The 24,576-nt window shown below is 46.5% G+C and overlaps 3 protein-coding genes across 17 annotated transcripts in view; 1 reads left to right on the forward strand and 2 right to left on the reverse strand.

Annotated features, from left to right (window-relative positions):
• ANKS1A (ankyrin repeat and sterile alpha motif domain containing 1A) overlaps positions 1–1,035 on the reverse strand; it is a 210,256-nt gene extending 209,221 nt beyond the window's left edge. For 9 of the 13 annotated variants that reach the window (XR_016234649.1, XM_070074164.2, XM_070074163.2 and 6 more), the window contains exon 1: positions 682–1,014. Coding sequence is in view for 10 of the 13 variants with exons in the window: in XM_070074164.2 (XP_069930265.2) it covers positions 682–875 (194 nt within the window). In the remaining 3 variants the exon portion in view is untranslated. Of the gene's footprint in view, positions 1–681 lie in introns of all 13 variants that reach the window. The other 4 variants (XM_051855747.3, XM_051855743.3, XM_089334058.1 and 1 more) reach the window with 3 other exon arrangements.
• A 1,177-nt stretch (positions 1,036–2,212) lies between these two features.
• On the forward strand, positions 2,213–9,749 carry TAF11 (TATA-box binding protein associated factor 11). 2 transcript variants are annotated; one of them, XM_002714625.6, is made up of 5 exons: positions 2,213–2,453; positions 4,912–5,060; positions 7,915–8,002; positions 8,349–8,445; positions 9,099–9,749. In XM_002714625.6, exons 1-5 carry the CDS (start codon positions 2,283–2,285, stop codon positions 9,227–9,229), a joined length of 636 nt encoding a protein of 211 aa, XP_002714671.2. In that variant the 5' UTR covers positions 2,213–2,282; the 3' UTR covers positions 9,230–9,749. The 2 variants fall into 2 exon arrangements, with proteins under 2 accessions (XP_002714671.2, XP_008261021.2); XM_008262799.5 differs by lacking the exon at positions 8,349–8,445 and having other exon boundaries at positions 9,099–9,743.
• Positions 9,750–9,973: 224 nt separating this feature from the next.
• Positions 9,974–24,576, reverse strand: part of BLTP3A (bridge-like lipid transfer protein family member 3A) — a 69,715-nt gene continuing 55,112 nt past the window's right edge. For both annotated transcript variants that reach the window (XM_051855732.3, XM_089334055.1), the window contains 7 exons: positions 22,991–23,187; positions 18,522–18,676; positions 18,289–18,439; positions 15,645–15,907; positions 15,121–15,229; positions 14,891–14,997; positions 9,974–14,507 (listed from right to left, as the gene is read on the reverse strand). In XM_051855732.3, coding sequence (XP_051711692.2) covers positions 14,382–14,507; positions 14,891–14,997; positions 15,121–15,229; positions 15,645–15,907; positions 18,289–18,439; positions 18,522–18,676; positions 22,991–23,187 — 1,108 coding nt within the window. In that variant the 3' untranslated portion in view covers positions 9,974–14,381. The remainder of the gene's footprint in view (positions 14,508–14,890; positions 14,998–15,120; positions 15,230–15,644; positions 15,908–18,288; positions 18,440–18,521; positions 18,677–22,990; positions 23,188–24,576) is intronic.

Consider the following 24,576-nt stretch of genomic DNA (forward strand, 5'->3'; position numbering starts at 1 on the left):
CAACAGACCCCAGAAAATTTTAAAGCGCCCCTCCATTTCCCAACCAAGTCTTCCTAAACTTTCACTTCTTGATGAACAGACCCCAGAAGAACCCTGCAAGGAGGCTCATTACAAGGAACCACAATTCGAGCCTCAAGCACGAGAGGGGCTCCAAGACGAACTCTCCGAACGTGACCGATCCAGAGACAATTCTGATATAAACAGAAGCCAGGTTCTGCACAGCCTGGCGGAAGGCTGCAGGCTCCTGCGGGAAGGGAATCCCCTCCAGCAGAGCCGCGGCATTCTGCAAGCCGTGGGAGCTTCTGCAGGAGGTGAGGGAGGTCCCATACACACACACAGATCATTTGCTCTCAAGTGGCTTTTGTGAAGCAACGACAGCTGGCATCCCACAGCGGGCGAGGGTGACGCCGGGCTGTGCCATGCGGCGGAGCGGCCACCTGGGCACTCCCACCATTCTTCGCACCCGGGTTAGGACCGAGAGACAAGGAGAGCGGAGCGCCGCGCCAACTCGGACCCGCGCCCCCTCCGGCTTCCTGTCCCGCCGGCCGCCTGCCCTCGCTCCCCGAGTACGCCGCGAGCCCACCCCGCCGGGTCTCGGGAGCCCGACCTCTCCAGGGACCTAAAAGACGTACCGGGCGGGGGGGGTCTCCAGGCGGCTGCCGGGCCCCGGCGCGTACCCACCTGAGCAGACTGGAGAGAGGGTGGCTGGAAGAGCCGAGGCCGCCGCCGCCGCCGCCGCCGCCACTGCCCCCAGAGGAGCCGCCGCCGCCGCCACCCCCGAAGCCTGAGGAGAGCCGCTTCCCGGACAGCAGCTTCTCCACGGCCGGGAGGTGCCCGGTGCGGGCCGCCTCCAGCAGCTCCTGCTCCTTCCCCATCCCCAGGGCCGCCACCCCAGGACCCCCCACCCCGGGGCCACCGTGGAGCCGGCTCGGCTCCCAAACTTTCCGTCTCCGGGCAACGCACCCCCTAAACCGGCCGGGGACACCACCCCCCTCCCCCCCGCCTTTTCCCCACGAGCGCGTCACTTCCGGGATCCGGCGTCACGCGTCACCGCGCCCCCATGCCCCGCCCCCTTGCCCACCTAGCTGGGCGGGGCTCCGCGTCCCTGTGCAGGTGGACCTTGGTGTGTCAGGACAGGACTTGGGGGTCAATGGGGCAGTGCCATGTGGGTACCCATTGAAGAAGTGGAAAGGGACAAAGGGGACCCACCTGTATACGCCTCCAAAGTGCGCTTCTTTTCCAAAGGTTTTGGGAGCTCACGGGACAGGAAATACGGTAATTCGTCCCGGCGGTGTGGAAACAAAGAGAGAAATATTGTAATACGCACCTACATTTCCAAGTCCGTTCTTTAAGCATAAAGCAGTATGTAACAGGTGCGGGAGCCTGGTAATACAGAGGTGAATAAAACGCCCTGCCCCTCCCTCCGCGTGCCTCAATGAAAAAAGGCAGGACATTTTAAAAGCAGAAATATCCTAGCCCCTTCACCATCCCAATCCGTGAAATGGCTCATTAAAGTGAAGCGCTCAAAGGAGAGACCTCCCACCCTGTAGGGATTCCTCATCATGAGACTGAGTGGGTAACAGAAGTCAGGCTTGAGAAACCTATCCCAATTTTCAGCACTGGCGAACTGGAAAAATCATTTAATTCGGTAGAAAATGTTTTTTCCCTGTACTAGCGCTGCTCCGGACTCAGAAACAGGCAGTCAACACTCGTGGAGTGAATGAATGGGTTGGATAAACACTGCTCAAGCAATAGGACTTTTTTTTTTAAGGTGCTCGTGAAATATTCGTAGAGGGGAAATGGTGGCAATTCAATGTAAAGTCAGGCCCGCAGTCTGTCCAGGTGAAATAAAGGAGGTTGAGTCCCTGCCTGAAAGTTTGCTACCCCAAGGTTACGCGACAGCCGCGTACAAAAGGAGCAGTTTTCTCCCAGGTCCTCCAACTTTGAGGAAGAGGTTAACTGACAAAGCATTCTTAGAACGACGGAAAGGAAAAAGAAACCCTTCAGGAAGCACAACTGCACTTCTTCACAGGTGCTGGTCTCCAAGGACGGATCCACAGGGGACTTTGCACCCTCAGCGTTCTCTCTCCAGCACCACCCACCCAGGATTCAAACGGAGCCCTCAGGTGCTCCGCGCGCCCCCCCATGGCCCTTCCGAGGACCAGTAGTGGTGACGACATCGCGGTGCGACGACAGGAAGTAAGCTCCCACTGTGCCGCGCGAGGGCCGGAGCTCCGCGGCCGACAGCACCGCGATCTCCTCCCCTTGCCGTTCTAGCTGTGATGGACAATGCCCGCGAGTCTCCTGCGGACAAAGGTGGGGAAGCAGGGGAGTCAGACGAGACGACCGCTGCTCCTGGGGGCCAGGGGACTGCGGACACGGACGGGATCCCGGAGGAAGCGGAGGGAGACGGAGACGCGGACTTGAAAGAAGCGGCAGCGGAGGAAGGCGAGGTAGGCAGAGAAGTGTGACTGAGGTTGGAGGCATACGCCGGGATTGTGTTACCTGGAGCTCGCCACGATTCCCTCTAGATCTGCCGTCCGGGGAGTGTGGGAGGAGCAAGAAAACTGTGGTGCTGGTTTGGTTCCAGAGACTCGAGCATTAGGTTTTAATATGTTTAGTCCTTGCCTTTCGGGATTAAAGCTACATCTAAGTGAATTTTAAATAGCTTCTTGGTTTTCCTATTGATGAAGTCGGTACTGTCATCCCGAGACTTAGTGCAAGAGCCAAAAGCCAGGATTCCCAGCGCGCCTTTCACCGCACTATAGGTCCTCTTAGTTAATTGTTGTTTAAGTACAGCTTTCGTCTTTACAGGAGGCAGAGTTGATCAGATCTGTTAACGGGAGACTTTGAAGTCATATTCTCATCCAGCTGCTGCAGTGTCCTCCGTGCTAATGTCCAGGGGTTTCTATAACGTAAAAACACCAAATCCATCAGCTGTGCTCTCAGGATAGCTCAGCAGGGTTGCCTAACCGCGCAACAATCGCGACCAGAATCTCAGCGTTCTGTGGGTTCCTTTTCTAAAGAGAGAATTTCTAGGATCTTAGAGGCAGAAGGAACTGAAGAGCTCATGGACTGAACGTTAGATGGATAGCCTTGTCACCAAAACATACACGGTAAGCTTTTAGAAAAAGAGAAGACAGTTGACAAAACTGTTTGAAGAAGGAAAAGTTAAAATGGGTCTCAAGGACGCAAAGGAATTGAATAATTAGCATGGTCCACTAAAGGAGCTCACTACAATATAGAAGTTTGGAGCCAGCAGAGGATAGAATTATGATGCTTCTGAAACATTTTTAAAAATTAGGCCGGCTCACTAGGCTAATCCTCCGCCTGCGGCGCCGGCACACCGGGTTCTAGTCCCAGTCAGGGCGCCAGATTCTGTCCCGGTTGCCCCTCTTCCAGGCCAGCTCTCTGCTGTGGCCAGGGAGTGAAGTGGAGGATGGCCCAAGTGCTTGGACCCTGCACCCACATGGGAGACCAGGAGAAGCACCTGGCTCCTGGCTCCTGCCTTCGGATCAGCGCTGTGCGCCGGCTGCAGCATGCCGGCCGCGGCGGCCATTGAGGGGTGAACCAACGGCAAAGGAAGACCTTTCTCTCTGTCTCTCTCTCTCTCACTGTCCACTCTGCCTGTAAAAAAAAAGAAAAAATTAATCAAAGACCAGCATTGTGGCACAGCAGGTTAAGCTACCTGCAACCCCAGAATCCCGTATGGGCACTGGTTCAGTTCTGGCTGCTCCGCTTCCAGTCTAGGCCCTTGCTGATGTGCCTGGGAAGGCAGCTGAAGGTGGCCCAAGTTGAGCACCTGCACCCATGTAGGACTTCTGGCTTCCACCTGGCCCAGCCCTGGTGGTTGTGACCATTTGGGGAGTGAACTAGCAGATGGAAGAACTCTCTGTCTCTCCCTCTCTCTGTAACTCTGCCTTTCGATAAAAATTGATTATGTTGGGGCCAGCACTGTGGATTAGCTTTAAATATGTAACATAATGCATGTAAGTATGTAACATATTTATTAATATTCTTTAAGTCAGAATCACAAAGTTGGGGGTGGGGGGTGGGGAGTGAGCAAGCTTCCATCTGCCGGTTCATTCCCCCAAATGGTCACAGTGGCTAGAGCTGGGCCAGGCTGAAGCCAGGAGTCAGTAGCTTCTTCCAGGTCTCCCACATGGGTGCAGGGGCCCAAGGACTTGGGCCATCTTTGGGCCATCTTCTGCTGCTTTCCCAAGCACATTAGCAGGGAGCTGGATCAGAAGTAGAGCAGCCAGGACTTGAACTGGCACTCATATGAGATGCCAGTGCTGCAGACAGCAGCTTAACCCACTATGCCACAGCATTGGCCCCTACATATTTTTGATTTTCAAAGAATGTACTTATTAGGAAAAAAAAATGGCCTATCTGCTGATTCACACTCCAAATGCCCAAAACAGCTCAGACACTCTAATAGGGGACATGGACATCCCAACCAGCATCTCAGATTTTCACTCCAGGGCCTCCTTTTTAATAATCTTTCTAAATTGAATCGTCAATAGTAAAAATATCTTTGGATCCAGAGGAGAAGAGCTGGCTGGCTGGAGAGGGCTTTGGTGACATCCCCTGTAAGGAATGAGCAGGAGAGAGAGCTCATGGAGAGAGTGGTTTTCATGATCTTGGCCATTTCTTTATCCTTGTATACAGACACTGAAGCTGTGATCATAGCTAAACTGGAAAACTAGATTATTTAACTGGTTCTTTCTACAGCCTGACTAATCTTCCTTGAGGAGAGATACTGTATCTTATACTGGGTGGAACAGTCAGTTCTGGGACAAAAACACTACACAATAAGTGGATCTGTTGTGTTATGAGGATGATGTCTTAACCTTAGCCAAGCCTGGAAAGTAGGACAAATATATAATAGAGTTCTTTTCATCTTCCCAGCTCAAAAGTCAGGACGTCTCCGATTTAACAGCAGGTGAAAGGGAAGACGCGTCATTACTTACTCCTGCAGCCAAAAAACTGAAAATCGATACCAAAGAAAAGAAAGAGAAGAAGCAGAAAGTGGATGAAGATGAGATTCAGAAGATGCAGTAAGTCTCTTTTTGTTCCTTCCCCTTTTCAGAGCTCCAGCCTGACCACACAAATTTAATAAATTTGTCTTGGCCTCTACATTTCTAACTCAAGAGGAAATAAACTAATTAATACATTGTTATAGTATAGAAAATGTGAATAAGTAAAAAGAAAACTCATCGCCCTACCACCAAGAGGTATATACTGCCAATACCTTAATGTATATGATCCCAGGTATTTTCTCTACACATATAACTTACAAAATTAATAAGTTTTCACAAGGTTTTTGTTTTGTTTTGCAAAATGTCAAATACTGGGGCCAGCATTGTGACACAGTGGCCTAAGCTGCTGCTTGCAACTCTGGCATCCCATTCTGCAGTGTCAGTTTGGGTCCTGGCTGCTCCACTTCCCATCCAGCTCCTGCTAATGGAAGGCAGCAGATGCCCCGAGTACTTGGACTCGCTGCCACTCATGTAGGAGAGCAGGAAGGAGTTCTTGGTGCCTGGCTTCCTGGCCCAGACCTGGCTGTTGTGGCCATTTGGGGAGTGAACCAGTAAATGGAAGATCTCTCTGCCTTTCAAATAAATAAATAAATCTTTTAAAAATAAAAGTCCTATTTCATAACCTGCTTTTCCTATTATATATGGCATTTCTCATATCAACAGTTCTACCTCTAGGACATAATTTTTGTGAAAATGGAAATAGCTTTATTATATTTTCTGATTATAAAAGTGGTATTAGCTCATTATAAATATAGAAAAAATTAATGCTATCTCAGCATTTACTCTAAGTATATATGTTTGGGTACAATAAATTGGGCATATACTTTTTCAGATTTTCAACAGTGGTTGGTGTATACAGCTAAATATTTTCCTATCAGCAGATACACCCATGAATCTTCATTTTTAATAGCTGCCATTTGTCCCATTATGTGGCTCAGCTGGAATGTAACCAATCCTGTAACTATGCGGGTTGAGTCTTTTCCTTTTACAACATTTTGAGGTGTCCTTGGACACATGTTTGCATATTTGTCCATTACTTCCTACAATAAACTCCTAGAAGTATAATTGCTGGTTCAAACAATATGAACATTTTCAAAGGCTTTTCTTTTTCTTTTTCTTTTTTTTTTTACAGATAGACTGTCCATCTGCTGATTCTCTCCCCAAAAGGTCCCAATAGGCAGGGCTGGGCCAGACCTAATCCGGAGCCAGAAGCTTCTTCCAGGTTTCCCACATGGATATAGGAGCCCAAGGACTTGGGCCATCTTCCACTGCTTTCTCAGGCCAGAGCAGAGAGCTGGATCAGAAGTAGAGCAGACAGGACTCCTACCAGCACCCATATAGGATACCAGCATTTCAGGCGGCAGCTTAGCTCCTTACACCACAGCACTGCCCCCCTCCAAAGGCTTTTCATATGTTTCCAGACTGCACTCGAAAAGGTGTTCCAGTTCATACTCTGCCAGATTGTATGAATTTGTCTTCATAGTCTAATACTATTCCTTTTAATATTACCTTCATAGTCTAATACTATTCATTTTAATATTACCTTGTTGTAATTTAGTTTTAGTTTCCTTAGTTAATAGTGAAGGTTCAAGAGGCCAGTGCTGTGGCATAGTAGGCTAAGCCTCCACCTGCGGCACCAGCAACCCACATGGGCCCCAGTTCATGTCCCAGCTGCTCCACTTCTGATCCAGCTCTCTGCTATGGCCTGGGGAAGCAGCTGAAGATGGCCCAAGTGCTTTGGCCCCTACAACTATGTGGGAGACCAGAAAGAAGCTCCTGGCTCCTGGCTTTGGATAGGCCCAGCTCCAGCCATTACAGCCATTTGGAGGGCGAACCAACAGATAGAAGACCTTTCTATCTGTCTACCTGTTTCTTCCTATCTGTAGCTCTACCTCTCAAATATTTTTTTAAAAGTGAGTGTTCATTTGAAAAATTTTTTCTCTGTATTTGTTGGCCATTAGTATTTTTGTAAATGTCCTGTCTTTGTTCATTTTCTAAAATTGGTTTTTGCCATCTTTTTCTATTTGCAAGGGAGAAGTATCTTCCATTTCATGGTTCCCTACCCAAATGCCTGCAGCAGGCAGGGGTGGGCCAGCAGGAGCCCAGAATTCCATCTGGGTCTCCCACATGGATGGCAGAGATCCAACTACTTGAGCCATTAACGGAATTGTTTTCTATATATTTTGCCATATTTTTCCTATATTTGTTAACTTTGAAAATTACTGGTTTAGGGGGCTGGCGCTGTGGCATAGCGGGTAAAGCTGCCGCCTGTGGTGCCAGTATCCTATATGGGCACCGGTTTGAGTCCCAGCTGCTCCACTTCCGATCCAGCTCCTTGCTATGACCTAGGAAAGCAGTGGAAGGTGGCCCAAGTGCTTGCTAAGAGCACCCACATGGGAGACATGGAGGAAGCTCCTGGCTCCTGGCTTCAGATCGGTGCAGCTTAGGCCATTGCAGCCACTTGGGGAGTGAACCAACAGATGGAAGACCTCTCTCTCTCTCTCTGCCTCTCCTTCTCTCTGTAACTCTTTGAAATAAATAAATAAATCTTTTTTAAAAATTAGTGATTTGAATATATATGCATTAAATTTTTGCCATCAATATGAAGTGCAGTAAGGTAAAATTATGGAGCGCCTGAAGCTGAAAACAAATAGTAATGGAACAACATTGTTGTTCTTGTCCTAAATGACGAAAGTAAGTTTGTGATTCATATTTTCTCAAGCAGAAATGTTTTTATCTCCATTCCTCAAGCACCAGGCCTGGGGCCATTGATTACCTGAGGGTCATTTGCTATCTCAGCCTTGCTTTTATTGACTTAACTATCTAGCACTTAATTTTATAAACCAACTTAATTACCCAAATCTTTGTCTAGAATCCTGGTTTCATCTTTTTCTGAGGAGCAGCTGAACCGTTACGAAATGTATCGCCGGTCAGCTTTCCCGAAGGCAGCCATTAAAAGGGTAAGGATGGACCACCACACTTCATTTCCATCTTAAATTGGAAGTGATCCAGACTCAAGAGCCGTGTCCACTTGCATGTTGAAATGACTTTTTAGGCAAGCTAGTATATTATCTAGGAAAACAAAAATAACATGCGCTCAATTATTGGATCAATGGCACTTCTGTAAGCCAGTGACGGTATCTCAACATATAAAGTAAGTCATTGTACACCCGAGTCCTTGTTTTAATAGTCTTAGCCCGTAGCCATTAGTAAACACTTTTCCAGCGCAAAGCTCATTTGTTGGTGCTATGTGCTAATGTCAGTCTTTGACTGTCTTAATCACAGAATCTTTGTTCTTCTTTCAAGCTGATTCAGTCTATCACAGGCACCTCAGTGTCTCAGAATGTTGTTATTGCCATGTCTGGTATTTCCAAGGTCTTCGTCGGGGAAGTGGTAGAAGAAGGTAAGTGGTGCTGGGTACAAGTAGTGTACCTGTAATGGTCTTGTTTTCAAGAATCTCTCTGCTAAGGACTGTATTAAGCATCTGTGGGAATTTCCACTTGTACTAGAAGTTGACCAGGTATGTAGCCCTATAGTCAATAGAGCATGGCCATTATTCCTGGAAAGTTTCCATACTCGGGGGTAAGAACTATCTAGGAAATCCCCCTCCCTGATTCCCGTCCTCAGCCCAGAGTAGTAGAAGCAGATTTTATATTTTTGTCTAGTGGACCTGCTCGTTGTTGCTGCCAAAATTAAAGATGGAGAGAAAGCAACCACCAGGGCTGACCAGCTGGGATGGTAGGGAGTTGTCACTGACATTGTGCACCTCTGGGGACTGCCCTGCCTGTCCAGTGAAAAGTCTAGCTGATTTCACCCAGCTGGTAAAATCTTTTTTAAGCAGTGAATATGTGTTAAACTGTTGCCTGGAATAAAGCCCTGTGTGGGACATTATACTAAAACTAACATGACACATTGTATAGCATTCTCTTTAGAAGGGAAGAGGCATGATTTATTTTGTTACAAGCTGGGAAGAGTTAACAAGAATTCCAGGATTCAAAAAGATTGTGTGACTAATAAGTCCTTGTGTGATAAAGAAACTCTCTTTGCCCTGTTTAGCACTGGACGTGTGTGAGAAGTGGGGAGAAATGCCACCACTACAACCCAAACATATGAGGGAGGCTGTTCGGAGGTTAAAATCAAAGGGGCAAATCCCCAATTCGAAGCACAAAAAAATCATCTTCTTCTAGACCAAAGCCTAGAAAGATCAGTTACCGACGGAAGAAATCCTGGCTCCAGCCTGTTACTGAGACTTTCTGCACTGGTGCTTTCGTACCTCAGTCCTCCAAGGATTCCCTGACAATTTTAATGTCTTTCTCGCCACACCTACACGGCATGCAGCCTGCTTCACACCTGCCATGACTAAATTCTGGGACGTCTTGAGCATTTTGAGGTGTTGAGATGTCTTTGGGCTAGCTGGAGAACAACGGCGCATGGCCTTACCAATCTTCTGGGCTGGAAAGCTGCCTTCTGCGAGAGAACATTCCCAAGAGAGCTTGGGCGGTTTCACATTGAAGCCTAAAGTTGCTGGGACTTAGGTTGTTTCTCACATCTGGTTTATGTAGATGAAACAACTAGAAACTTCTGACTTGTGACACTCTACCAGGAAGGACACGGTGATAGCAGTTAGTGGAGTGATTTGTGATTGTAAACACTTAAGATTTTTCTGTGGATTGTGGTGAGTGATCAGTAAACTCTTTTCCAACTTGCCATCTGTGTACTCATTTTCTTTATGGTTGGTTTGAATAGAGAAGTTCAGCGTTCATTTTTGGCCCCCAAATGAAACTGCTCTTGGCTTTTTTGTGAAAATTTTAGTCCTTCCCACTTTCTACTATAACTGTTAAGAAGTCACAAAAGAGCATTCCAAACACTGCTCAAAACACTGTAAAAGCCCATATATTTCCAGATTCCAGTAAAGCAGATATATCACACCATTATTGTTTAATAAGTTTAATTTGCTTTTTTTCAGGTGGTTCACAGAACCAGTACACTCAGCTTGATTAGCTATTGCAACATTAAAATTTTCCAATACTGACCAGAATTCCAGTTCATTAGATACATTCTCATTGTTTTCCTCAAACAGAGGGGAATGGAGTGACCATTGATTGACCATCATTGACCATTTATTGACAGTGATTAGCAGATATAAGGCGACTGTATATAGTTGGCAAACCCCTGGAATTCATTCTTCTCTATCATTCAGTGTCACGGGGAAAAGGGTTTTGAAGCCGTCCTCTTTTGAAGCATTCCTGAGCATGTCTTAATGATCCCAATTCTGTTTAACACCCCGAGTGGGGAAACAGCGTGGACACATGAAGTTGGGCAATGTGACTGTTAGTATCTTACATGAAAACTCACGGCTTCAGACATGTACTTAGCCAATGGAGGAGACACTTCAGTGGGGCGTTCCATGAAAAAGTGCTTTAAGACTCAAGCTAAATCTTGATCAAAAACTGATTCACAACAACAAAGGTATTCTCGCAGTTCTAACAGGAATTTCTTAAAACCAGTGATAGGAACTGTACCTGCTGACAATCAGAGATGCTGGATAAGGCTGAAACGTAACAAAAGGGAAAAATAAATCCCAAGTCTGGTCACTTAGTGAAGCCTCATTGAGAAGCATCACATGGGAGTGCTTCCCTTTGCACCAGGGAAAATAACCGAATTCGGTGACAGCTACTGTCCATACCTCTGAGAGGAGAGTGGGAAGGTGCCTATTCTGGCGGGGGCAGAGGCAACTAGGAAGGCCCTGGTCTCTGGAAAGCACAGTGCACCATTCCGGATTCTGACGACGCTTAGTGACAACTGGAAAGTTAGGAGGTGAGGACACAGCTGTGACAGTTCTACAGCCAGATGTCATCACACTAGCTTGTGTGGCAAAGTCTAGTCGTTTCCATAGCTTTGTGATTTTACTGCAGCAGGCTTCAGATATTTTTAGATACGTATTAAATACATTTTGTATAAAAAACCCTGGCGCAAAGGTTTGGGAAATGCAGAATCCCCATGTTACTGTAGCCATATTTCAAATGACCTTCTTCACTACCCATTTCTCTCTCGGGGTAAACATGTAAATGAATTCAATGGAAGCATTTAAGTTAAAGGCTGGGTGATGGTGTTTAATCCCTCACATATTTCATGTATAGGAATCATTCCTCGCAGAACCGTGAAAAAGGAAGCATACAGGTTGAGGCCACGGCAAAATGAGGGCAGCTGAAACAGACAGTGAAGAGCAGCCCTCCTCTGAATAGAACCCATTCTTGACAAGATTTAAACGCAAGTCCACATACACTAAGCATATCCCCAGTAGGACCATGTAAACAGGAAATCCAAAGTACAGATCTGTAACAGATATTAAGATGTAAGAGATGCTTCGCAGCTGAAATGGCAGCGTGCAGTGACGAGTCCGAGAGGAGTGGTGGTGTCATCACGGCAGACATTTGCTTGAGGTATTGTTCTTTCTCGGTCAGTCTTGCAGCTCCAAGGCAGAAATCTAGCAGTATCAAAGAGCGGACAGCACTTTTTCCTTCCTTTGTTTACGTTTACAGTGGAGAGTACCGCCAGTTCACATTTCTTCATTATGAAAGTCTCTTCTCCCAATGAACAGGAATATTAAACTATTTGTAATTTTTACAAAAATCCCATGGAATATTGATCCCCACCATATTTCCTGAAGGACTTCAACATCCACTGGCCAAAGCTGCCACTAAAGAAAGTCCACGTGACTCCATTTGTCACACAGACAAGAGCCCAGAAAGCTGGCTGCACTCTGCTTGTTGAGCCTTAGTATTTGCTGGGTTGTTTCTATCGCCTCCCCCTAAGCACAGCTTAAGGTAAAGGAACCCCAAAGCAATGCCTGTTAGACTGCTCCCTGCATGGAGCGGTGCCAGAGGGGTACGGCAGGTGGGGAGGAGGAGGAGGGAACAATTGAGATTTTAAACCAGCTCAGGTGAACTTAGGGTCGAATAATTCTACTTCCTGCTTACTGGATCTCCCTCCTCTCAAGGACATTAGACATTAGAACTGCCATCCCGGGGAGAACCAGTGGTCTCCTTGGTTGAGCGTTCAAAAGCACTGACGGGCAGCCTGCAGAGGGACAGTCACCTCAGTTGTGCATCACAAAGTAGCCCTAGTTTTCTCTAATTCCTAGTGGGAGGTCATCATACAAGGATTCCTCTTAAGCCATCTTACGCATGTGTACACGTGGAGGACATGTTTCTGCCTCACCACAGGAAGTGCTTCGTTTTACCCCAGGCTGTGAGGTAGAGCCCTGGAGCTAGCACTGCAGGACCAGCTCCTTGCTCTTGACTGGATAGTTACTGGATTAACACTCCCCTCAGCTTTCATCCTTGCAGAACGAGAGTCTACGCTTCAAAGATGTGTCTTCATAAAGAAGTACATCTGCCCCCTGGGAGCTTCTGTGGTCTTCAGACTCTCCCTAGCTACCCCATAGATTTTATGAGGTCTCTAGAAAGGCACAGATAATCTGAGACACAACATGGTTTTGCAGGGGTGCTGTTTTGGCCACTGTCTCCCAGCATCCTTCCTGATGAACCCAAAGAGCAGTCAGACTTCTGTTCAGAGCAGCACTGAAGCCGCCGCCTCCTGACAGCACTTCCGGTTCTGGAGCTCTGAAAGTGCTCTCTGCCACATCACCTGACAATGCTTCCGCTCTGGATGCTGGGCCTCATCTGTTGCTATTCTGAGCTTTCACGGGCCTGCTTCTTGTGACCTTGCTCTGGTTTTGCATTTTTAAGTCTCTTCTGGTCTATATTTAACTTCCAGAAAGTAGTGACATTTGATTTCATTGTAAAATCTTACTTTCAAGTCACTTACAAAATATTACATAAGGCTGAACTAAGCACCAACCCCTGGAACTTCCCCTGCTAACATTATCTCCAGAATGACGTTTCTTTATTCTTAAGTCTCTAGGTTGGTTTCTAAATGTGACAGATACCCACAGTCACATAATAGCAGTTTTCAAATTTGCCTTGGTGGAAACAGTTGGCCAAAGTCCTTTACAAATCTGAACAGATTAGATCTTGTTTCTTCATGAATGCTTGTTTCTTTTTACCCTCAGAAAACTAGAATACACAAGCCGAGCATGGTTTCCTCTGAAAGAAACCACTTTATATTTCCTCCAATAACTCATGTATGATGAAGACTTTACTGATATCAATAAATTATTATTTTACCATCTTGCCGAGTCAAGAGGAGTCAGCTGATGAACTTCTGTGCAATCAACACAGCTTGGAGTGTACAACAGAGCAGAAGGGATGAAACAGAGTTGGAGTTGGATAGGAAAGAAAGAGGAGAAATTACTCTCTTTTATGGGGACGGGGACAAAACCTATAAAGGTTGAAGGGTTTTGTTTTCTTAAGTTACAATTACATGATTTTATATGAGAGGGGGAGAAGAAGCATCAGGTTAAGATTTTTAAACTTAAAGCACATTTTTAGTTTCCAAACCAGCCAGTGCTAAGGAGAGCACTGTTGGAAAATCACAGTGCTGAGAAGGCAGATGTGCCAGGGCCCCAGAGGAACAGGAAGTAACCCCTCGGGTGCAATGGTGGAAGAGGGGCAAAGCTGTAGGTGGGCAAGTGGAGGGGGCGCAGAATCAAGTTTCCCTGCTTAACCCTACCACATCATGCCTTCAACCCAGCTCAGGGAGACTCCTTGACTTAAATTTCAAATAGACTTTAACGGAGGAAGGATGATAGAACTGAGCTACTGCTGTTGTTTACTTTCTACTATCACAGCACCATGATGATGAAAGTATAACAGGAAGCCTGACCCTCTGCCCAGATGACAGGAGTTGGATCCCCTCTCACAAAAGGAGAGTCCCGGGCTCCCTTGTTCCTGTGCCTTTCCTGCTCCCCGGCCCCCCTCACTAGGCAAAGCTTAAGTCGAGGACTTCTCAGGCCTGCTATGGGAAGCTCTGGGACACTGACTCTTTGGTAACTCTGTGGGCCACTGAGGAGGTGGGTACTTTCCACTTGTTCACACAGGCTGCAAAGGAAGGAAATGTCTCTGACATGAAACGAGGAGGTGAAATGGCCCTATCATGTCGAGAAGATGCCACCTAGTACGCAGAAGGCCAAAAGGCTTTGTACAGGCAAGCCATGATGCGCGAGCCACCCAGAGCTACTCCCAGTTTCCTGGGACGCGGCCATGCTTAGCCGTGTCCTCCATCCGAATCACAACAGCCGGTAAGGAGCGTGCCCGCCCGCAGGTGCTCTGCATCCTTGGCAGATGTACTCAAACACCAGACGTCGCCTTCTGACCTAGGTGGTGCTATTGCTGGTGATCTCCTCTCTCGGTGATACAGATGGCTGAGCCACTGCCATCAGAGCTCAAAGAGGGGGTTATATTTCCTAATCTCCTGAAGAAGTCTGTCTTTATCCTGGTTGGCACTGGCCAGGGCTTGTTTAGTTTCTTCAAGCTCTTTCTGTAGGGTGGGCAGTTCTTGCACCTAGGAAGCAATAAGTAGTTCACAGTTAAAGCTCATGGTCGTGCCACCTTGCCATGGCAGGCAGTAAGGGTAACGGGGGAAGAATTCAAGCTCAGCAGTCTTTAAGTTAGGCCAGTGATCAAGAGAACTCAACTAGATCTTTTCTAAGACTGCTTCCCACTTGAGTGTTCGTCGGTTGCATGGACATCAACAGACGGAGTGTGTGATCAGCAACTCTGCCCCTCCAGCTCCTGACTTACATCCTCTAGTTAACACTTCTAGAAACTACTGCTAGGTGACAGGAACCCAAACCACCAGCAATACACAGCCCTCTGGGTTTTCCAGCTTCCACAATGACAGTCCCTAAGGGTTTATGGGAAGGTACTGGTCAGTTAGGTCCTCACCTGCTGTCCAAAAACCTCTCCTGTGGGCATGAGAAACACCTGTTCTTTGGGGGGCTGCCTCTTCTCACTTTTAGGTACTTCAGCTGGTGGTCTGTCTTGAGCAGCAGCTGGAAAAAAAAGTAAAATTGGAAGTGACAAACTGCTGCCACCACCAGCCAGTTCCCAGTTGTCATCTCTTCACTTACAGCGGGGAAAAGGCTGAGGCCAGGAGACTGGAAAGCCCAACTCACCGCCTAAGTGGAACACACCGTCATCACTCCGCTTCAGCACAATGTGCTCCATGGCCACAGTGATGGGCAGAGGGCCTGGAGACGTTGGATAGATGGGGGGAATATCATCCTGCAGGGAAGAGGGAAACCACATGAAGCTCCCAACTAGCTCACAGCGGTGGAGGTAATGTGACCTGCGCTTCCACCACTCAGCTCTGAGCAGTTTTCTTCTATTGTTTTTCCATACATTTTGCAAGGTATGAGACTTAATAGTGTCCCCCATACTACAGTGAGTGAAACTGAAGATGTGATAGGCTGAGGACAAGGACAGGGTTACCATTAGAGTCAAGGTCTGCTCACCTGAATTCAGGCCTCCCTCACAGCAACACACATGGATATCTTACTGGGACACTGAAAGAGGATGCTACTACGCATTTCCTCACTGGATCCTCACCACACTTTACTGTGACAAGGGCAAAGCTGAACAGCTGTCTCTGCCAGAACTCCTCGCCTAGTCCAGGGCAAAACCCGTGGGATCCCCTCACCTTTAGGGTGATCCTGGAGTTCAGGAGCTCAATCTGCATGGGGACCACCACTGGGATCTCCTCATCTTCCAGGAAGGGCCCCAGGCCATTGAGCACCGACGTGAGCAGCTCAACATCGCAGCCTTGAAGCAAGAAATGCAGGAAGCCATTTTGTGCGGCCAGCGGGGAGTGAACAGCTGCACCAGGCCCCACCTCAAAGCGAAGGCCCACAGCTGGTCTGATGTGGTCAGTCTTCAAGGTGGAGGATTCCTGAAAGCTTGTGCCTAGGAGAAGGAATGCCAAGGAAAGCGTTACTGAACTAGCAGCCAGGGACTGATCTAAGCACTTCATGTCGTTAGTACTCATAACAAGCATATGCCAAAAGAATCGCCATCACCACCATCTTACAGGTGAGTGAACTACATCGCAGAGAATATGCTGCTCAAAGTTACAAAGTTAGCAAAGAGCAAGAACAGGATCCGAAGCCAGGCAGGCTGACACAAAGTCCACGGCTCACCACTTCTCTCTGATGCCTCTTCTAGTGGAACAGAGGTTAGGGACCAACAACATGAGGCTGGGCTGGTAGCCAAGGGAAAGGTCCTAACAGGATGCTTGGTCTTACTAATTTGAATGTCTCTTGCTTTCTGTGCAGAAGGCTTATTCTTCTCATCTCTTGCTGATAAAGCCAAGTAGGATCTATGCTTCTCTCTCTAAAACTCCATAAAGAACAATCTTAGGTTCAGCCAAGGATATTGGACAACTCAAATATTTATGGAACTGTAAATTGGTACAACCACTTTGGGAAACAACTTGGCATTATCTTTACTAGTAAAGTTAAAGCTATACCTATACAGATGATCTAGAAATTATAGCCTCAGGAATATCACCCTGGAAAAACTCTACAACATGTGTACCAGGAGACACACAGAAGGATATTCACAGCAACCTGATCTGAAATGGCAAAACACCCAGAAACAACCCAAGGGTCTGTTCAGAATACACTGGAGAGGCAGACAGAGTAATGAGTACAAGAGATATTTGGAGGATGGTAGAAATGTTCTACATTCGAGTTGTAATGATGGGTTTTCAACTCTGTATATTCACTAAACTGTATCACATTTCACACTGAAAATGAGTGAAGTTTGAGGCCAGGTTGTGGTATTGCAGGTTAAACCTCCTCCTGCGACACCCACATCCCATGTAGGTACTGGCTGAAGACCCAGCTGCTCCACTTCTGATCCAGCTCCCTGCTAATGCACCTGGGAAAACAGCAGAAGATGGCCCAAGTGCTTGGGCCCCTGTGCCTACATGGGAGACCCAGAAGAAGCTCTGGGCTCCTGTCTTTGGCCTGACCTGGGCCTGGCCGTTGTGGCCATTTGGGGAGTAAACCAGCAGATGGACGACCTCTCTCTCTCTCCCTCTCTCTGTAACTCTGCCTTTCAAGTAAATTAAAAAAAAAATTTTTTTTTAAATGAGTGAAGTTTATACCATGCAAATTATACCTCAATTTAAAAAGCATATTTAAATAGAATATTATACAGTAGTAAGAATGAATTCCAGCTAACTCAACAACTTAAAAGAATTTCGAGAATATTGTGTTTCATGAAAGAAACTAACCACAAAATAGTACAAATTATGGCTCTACTTAGGAAAACTAAAAAAATTGCAAAAGCTACCTAACACATTTCAGACAAACACATGTGAAAAAATTAAAAGCAAAGCAAGAGTATAATGAACACAAGATTCAGGATAGTGGTTACCTACAATAGGGAAGGTGTGAGAGCGTGACTCCAAGGACTTCAATAATAATGGTATGTTGAAGTTATTAAATTAGGAGGTGGATACATGGAGTCATATTATTATCATTTTATGCTTTATATGTATTTTATAACTAATATTTAATATCTACTCAATATTTTAAAATAATTTTTAATGAAGCATGTAATATGAACCCAGTTTTTCCTGTCATCTAAACAGTAGAAATGATTAACATCAAAAGACTGAATATGAATCCCTAACCAGATACAGTTTTGGTTTTTTTAAAGACTGACTTATTTATTTGAAAGGCAGAGTTACAGAGAGGCAGAGAGACAGAGAAGTCTTCCATCCGCTGGTTCACTCTCCAAGTGGCCGCAACAGCTGGAGTTGGGCTGATCCAAAACCAGGAGCCTGGAGTTTCTTCCAGGTCTCCCACATGGGTGCAGGGGTCCAAGCACTTGGGTCATCTTTCACTGCTTTCCCAGGCCATAGCAGAGAGATGGAGTGGAAGTGGGGCAGCCAGGACTTGAACCGGCACCAATATGGGATGCCAGCACTGCAGGTGGCAGCTTTACCCACTATGCCACAGGGCCAGCCCCCAGATAGTTTTAAACCAGCAGCCACACATAAAGATGTGCACATTGTCCTTGTAGAAACTCAGGAAGTACCGGGAATGGAAGATGGACAATAGCCCGAATGAATAAGCCCCACAATGCTCAAGAGGCTCCTTGCAAGAGGAACATCACTGGAGTTTTTCCTCCCCCTAATGGCTGCTGAAGAGATACACCAAGGGCTTGAACTAGCACAGTTGCCTCTTAGGGCACAGTGACACAGTGACAGGTGTCAGTTACCTATGGCTTCCCAACATGAATCCCACCGGCCCTCGTGGGATGGCCACCGTCCTCACCTGGGCACTGCCCATGCAGGAACTGCCAGAGTCCCACGGTGCCCAGCTGCTGAAGGCTCAGTTGCTCTGCTTGTAGGGCTACAGTCAGGTCTTCACCACGTACCTCAAGCCCAAAAGACACCTCATTCACCTTCAGGACCAGGACTGAGACCTGTCAAAGGAGATTTAGCTCTGAGTCTCAAGCTTCCAGCCCGGAGCCAACCCTCTGCAGAGAATAAAGTGAAGCAGCTGACCGGCTGAAGGATGAGGTCTTCCCCACTGGGTGAGACCGAACTATTGGCTTCTGATGACCCCTGGCCAGAATTATCCACAACAGGGCTGCCTTGAACTCCGGCATCATCCAGGACACTGGGAAGTGAGCCAGGTGGTACAGATTCTCGACCAGACTCTGTATGAGAAAGATGGTAAAAGAGTCCAAAAGTCAGAAATTTCTGTTCAAATATAATCTCTAAAAACAACAATTATCAAAACATTTATGAGACAACTAGAAACTGAAGACTACATATTAGATGGATTTAATGAATTGTTTTTTAATTGTTTTAAAATTATAAAATTATCTTTAGCACATAAAAATTATACATATTTATGGGGGGTAACACAGGAAATCCCTGAGTATTGTTAGTTGCTTTTTTTTTTTAAAGATTTATTTCTTTATTTGAAAGGCAGAGTTACAGAGAGGCAGCAGCAGAGAGAGAGAGAGAGAGAGAGAGAGAGAGGTTTTCGATTTGCTGGTTCACTCCCGAGATGGCCACAACAGCTGGAGCTGCGCTGATCTAAAGCCAGGAGCCAGGAGCTTCTTCTGGGTCTCCTATGCAGGTGCAGGGGCCTGAGGACTTGGGCCATCCTCTACTGCCTTCCAAGACCATAGTAGAGAGCTGGATCAGAAGTGGAACAGCTGGGACTCAAACTGGCACCTATATGGGATGCCGACACTGCAAGCAATGAGAGTTCTCACTGATATTTTACTCCTCAAATGGCCACAATGGCTGGAGCTGAGCCCATCTGAAGCCAGGAGCCAGGTGCTTCGGCCCCTACTGTTAGGTTTTAAAAGTGTGATAATGGTTTTGGTCACATTTCAACAAATCTATAAATGGAAACAATCCAAGTGTCCTTTGAAGGACAAATGGATAAACAAAATATGATACACACACACTATGGGACATCATTTAGTCTTAAAAAGGAAGGAAATTTGGACATATGCTGGCAACACAGAACCTTAAGAACATTATACTAAGTAGAATATCACAAACAGAGAGGCACAAGGCCAGCATTGTGGCCAAGCAAGTAGGGCTGCCACCTACAACACCAGCATCCCATAGGGACACCAGTTTTAGTCCAGGCTGCTCTACTTTCGATCCAGCTCCCTTCTAATGTGACTGGGAAAGCAGTGGAGGATGGCCCAGGTGCTTGGGCCCCTACCACCCTCGTGGGAGATCTGGAAAAAGCTCCTGGGTTTTGATTGGCCCAGCTTCAACCATTATGGACATTTGGGGACTGAACCAGTGGATGGAAAATCAATCTCTCTCTCTCTCTGTCTCTCCCTAACTTTGCCTTCAAATAAATAAATAAATAAATCTTAAGAAAATGGAAGGGGCCGGGGCTGTGGCATAGCAGGTAAAGTCACTGCCTGCAGTGCCAGCATCCCATATGAGCACTGGTTCAAGTCCCGGCTGCTCCACTTCTGATCCAGCTCTCTGCTAATGGCCTGGGAAAACAGTGGAAGATGGCCCAAGTCCTTGGGCCCCCGTACCCATGTGGGAAACCTGGAAGAAGCTCCTGGCTCCTGGCTTCAGATCGGCACAGCTCTGGCCATTGTGGCCAACTGGGGAGTGAACCAGAGGATGGAAGACCTCTCTTTCTCTCTTTCTCTATCTCTCTCTCTCTTTCTCTCTCTCTCTCTCTGCCTCTCCTTCTCTCTGTGTGTAACTCTGACTTTCAAGTAAATAAATAAATCTTAAAAAAAAAAAAAGAAAGAAAAGAAAATGGAGAGGCATATTGTATGACTTCATTTAAATAAGGAACATAAAATACTGAAATTTATAGGCCGAAAGTAGAACAGCGTTGCAGGAGCTGGAGGAGGAAGGCATGGAGAGTTAAGTGTTTAACTGGTACAGAGTTTCAGTTTTGCAAAATGGAAAGAGTCCTGGAGATGGTGCTCATGGTGGCTGCACAACAATGATAATGGCCTTTAGGCCACTCGACTACATACTTAAAAATGGCTAAGATGATAAGATTCATGTGTATTTCACGGCAATTTTTAAAAAACATTTTCAGTTTACATTTTCTAGCAACACGCAATTGAAAATATTTATGGATAAACAGGAATGTTTGGGATTTACTTCAAGGTGTTATGGGATGAAGAAAGGTGGGCAGCAATGTATCTGAAGAACAGCCTTGAGTTCTCCATGTTGAAGCCAGGTAATGGGTATATGAGGGCTCACTATTTGATACTGTAATGCATATCTGAAAATTTCCCTAAGAGGTTAAAAATAATGACAAATAAAAATGCACCACGAGTACATGCCACCCATTCTCTTAAAATAACAATGAGATATGGCTATTATCAAAAAGATGAAAAATGGTAAGTGTTGGTGAAGCTATGGAGAAAAGAAAATCCTGGAATAAGGCTGAAGGAATGTAAATTCAGTACCACCATTATTGAATACATTATGCAATTCTACTTCTGGGTATATATCCAAAGTATCTGAAACCAGTATATCTAAGAGACATTTGTATTCCTGTATTTATTACAGCACTATCCACATAGCCAAGTTAGGGAATGAATTTAGGTGTCCCTCAACCAATGAACGGCTAAAGAAATGTGGGAGGGATGCATGTTTGGTGTGGTGGTTAAGACGCCACTTGCAGGGGTGGGAGTGATGCAGTGGGTTAAAGCCTTAGCCTGCAGCACCAGCATCCCATGTAGGCACCAGGTTCAGGTCGCAGATGCTCCACTTCCAATCCAGCTCCCTGCTACTGCACCTGGGAAAGCAGCAGAAGATGGCCCAAGTCCTTGGACCCCTGCACCCACGTGGGAGACCTGAAAGAAGCACCTGGCTCTTGGCTTCAGATTGGCTGAGCTCTAGTCATTGTGGCCATTTGAGGAGTAAAACATCAGTGAGAAGAACTCTCTCTGTGTGTCTCTACCTCTCTCTGTAACTCTGTCTTTCAAATAAATAAAATAAATCTTAAAAAAAAAATGCCACTTGGGGAGCCTGCACCTCATATGAGAGTACCTGGGCTTGCGTCCCAGCTCCCAGCTTCAGCCGCCTGCTCATACACACCCTAGGCGGCAGTGTGATGGCTCAAATGCTTGGATCCCTGCACCCCATGCGCAAGACCCAATCTCAGACTTGGTTTTGCGCAGCTCTAGCAGTTGCAGGCTTTGGGGACTAAACCAGAGAACAGGCGATTCCTCTTTCCTTCTGCCCCTCCCTTCCTCTCTTCCTCTCTGTTTCAAATTAAAAAATGAAATAAAAATTTTAAATAAGTACAATTTTTAAAAAGAAAATGTATGTACACAATGGAATACTAATTCCAAATGTGTCATTAATACTAATATGGATGAGCTTCAAGGACATTATACTAAATGGGATAAATCAGGCACAGAAAGACAAAACTACCTGTTCTAAATCTAAATCTATCCAAAACAACTGAACATAGAGAAGCAGAGAGCAGAATGATGGGTGCCAGGAGCTGGGGAGCAGGGGAGATGGGAAGACGTTGGTCAGAGGGCACGATGTTTCAGCTGCACAGGAAGAATAAACGCCTAGTGCTTGAAATGATGGATTTGTTAGCTTGAATCAAAAATTATATACTGTCTACATGTAGCATCACTCAATATCCCACAAGTATATATGATTACAATTTGTCAATATACAATAAAAAAATAGAAAGGAGGCTGGCGCCGCGGCTCACTAGGCTAATCCTCCGCCTTGCGGCGCCGGCACACCAGGTTCTAGTCCCAGTCGGGGCGCCGGATTCTGTCCCGGTTGCCCCTCTTCCAGGCCAGCTCTCTGCTATGGCCCGGGAGTGCAGTGGAGGATGGCCCAAGTGCTTGGGCCCTGCACCCCATGGGAGACCAGGAGAAGCACCTGGCTCCTGCCATTGGATCAGCGTGGTGCGCCGGCTGCAGCGTGCCGGCCGCGGCGGCCATTGGAGGGTGAACCAACGGCAAAGGAAGACCTTTCTCTCTGTCTCTCTCTCTCTCACTGTCCACTCTGCCTGTCAAAGAAAAAAAAAATTAAAAAAAAAATAGAAAGGAAATACATTCCCTCTTTAGATAATCTTAAAGGATCATGTAAGTTTCTATTTCTATTAGCTCAAAGAACAATATAACTTCACAACTGACTGATTTAATTCTTAACAGTTACTTATTTTATCAATAGACAAATGGCTCATAGTTATTTTCCAACAATAAAATACATATAAAAAATCAACATATGCAACACTGAGACCAACCACAAAACTAATCCTATTGTTGTAGATTTGATTTAAATCTTTCTGTGATAAAGGTCAAGTATTACCAATAATCTAGGATATGGAAATAAAGCCAGAGTCACAAATCCACTCAAATTTCTTTTTTTTCGGTTCTGATTAAGGAAATGCCTGTTATTATGAAATCTTAGCTCCTCTTGAACACGGGCAGTGGAGAGAACCCTTCCCAGCCTCTGCAGCTCTGCCTGGCTCTGTTCCCACGTACCAGCCTCCAGGAGCATCACAAAGCTGTCACTGCCATCACTATCCACTGAGATCCGGTCTTCAGGGCCACTGCTATCCAATGAGACGCCATCAAATGACTGCTGAGACATGGTCCTCTTCATGGAGAAAAACCGGAGTCGGGCAGCGCCTCCACCCACTGGGGCTGCCACCCCCTCTTCTGTCTTGGCCATGGGCTCCCTGTTGGGAAAAATGAAAACAAAAACGACAAACAGGGCTTTGGGGGTACGTTTGCTCCCATTCCCTCCCCCTTCTGCTCATTTACTATGCACACAAATGTGCTGTATAAAGGGATGAAGTCATTTTTCAATTGCTGACCTTTCTGAATCCTTACTTGGGTACTTTTAACTGCATAAACGGTTAACATTAAGTATCAAAGTTATTCAGGGTCATTCTATACACAGAAGAGACCCTGGTGCTGATGAATGGCTGAATGGTACCTGAAGCCATTCATATTCATTGGCACAAGTACAAAGGGGCCTCCAAAAGTTCATGGAAAAGTCCCAAATATTTTCCTTACATTTTCTTTTTTTTTTCATATTTTAAGTTTTAATGTAAAGGTTGAAGATTCACATTATGAAAATTAAAAATCTATTCAAACCCCTCTGTGACAGGAGTCTCCTGTCACCATTTCCTAAGCCTGCGCCCCCCCATCCATTGATGATTCCCCTCCCACCAGCAGCAGTCTCCCCCTGTACAGGCGGATGGCTGTCATGAAACCCACTCAATGGATCCTTTGGCTACAGCAACACAAAGACAACGCCTGACCTTTCTTTCCCGCCCAGGTCCAGTAGGTCACTGGCTGTCCATCCTTCTGAGTACAGACTGGTGCTTTACATGACATGGTGTGTGTAGGCAGGAGGATCCTTACATTTTCCACAAACTTTCTGAAGCCCCCTACTCTTCACTCAATAGCTCCTGTATGTAAGACTCCCTACCAACATGAGAGAGGGATGGGGATGGGTACACTGAAGAAGAAGACATTCCCTGTCTCAAATAATTTGACTCTATTGGGAGAGATTTATTCACGCATAACATTAAATGGGAGTAAGCCACACAGGCCAGAGGCTAATGAGAAGAGGATGAAGAGTGGCTGGGGGGCGGGGGGGCAGCACTGTGGTGTAGCAGGTAAAGCCGCTGCTGGTGGTGCCAACATCCCATATGGATGCCAGTTCGAGTCCTGGCTACTCTTCTTCAGATCCAGCTCTCTGCTATGGCCTGGGAAAGCAGTGGCAGTTGGCCCAAGTACTTGGGCCCCTGCACCTGTGTGGGAGACCAGGAAGAAACTCCTGGCTCCTGGCTTCAGATAAGCGCAGCTCTGGCCATTGCAGCCAACTGGGGAGTAAACCAGAGGATGGAAGACCTCTCTCTGTCTCCCCTCTCTCTATGTAACTCTTTCAAATAAATAAATAAATAAATCTTGGGGGGTGGGGTGGGGAATGGCTGTGTGAAAGGATTTGGCACTTAAGATGGGCTTTGAAGGACTAGGAGGGAGGGGGGGGGATAGAGGGAAGGAGAGGGAAGGAGAGAGAGGAAGAGAGAGGAAGAGAGAGGGAGAGAGAAGAAGAG

The sequence above is a fragment of the Oryctolagus cuniculus genome, chromosome 5 (assembly GCF_051225735.1).
Source record: "Oryctolagus cuniculus isolate XC-2025 breed Fujian yellow rabbit chromosome 5, ASM5122573v1, whole genome shotgun sequence".
NCBI lineage: Eukaryota > Metazoa > Chordata > Mammalia > Lagomorpha > Leporidae > Oryctolagus > Oryctolagus cuniculus.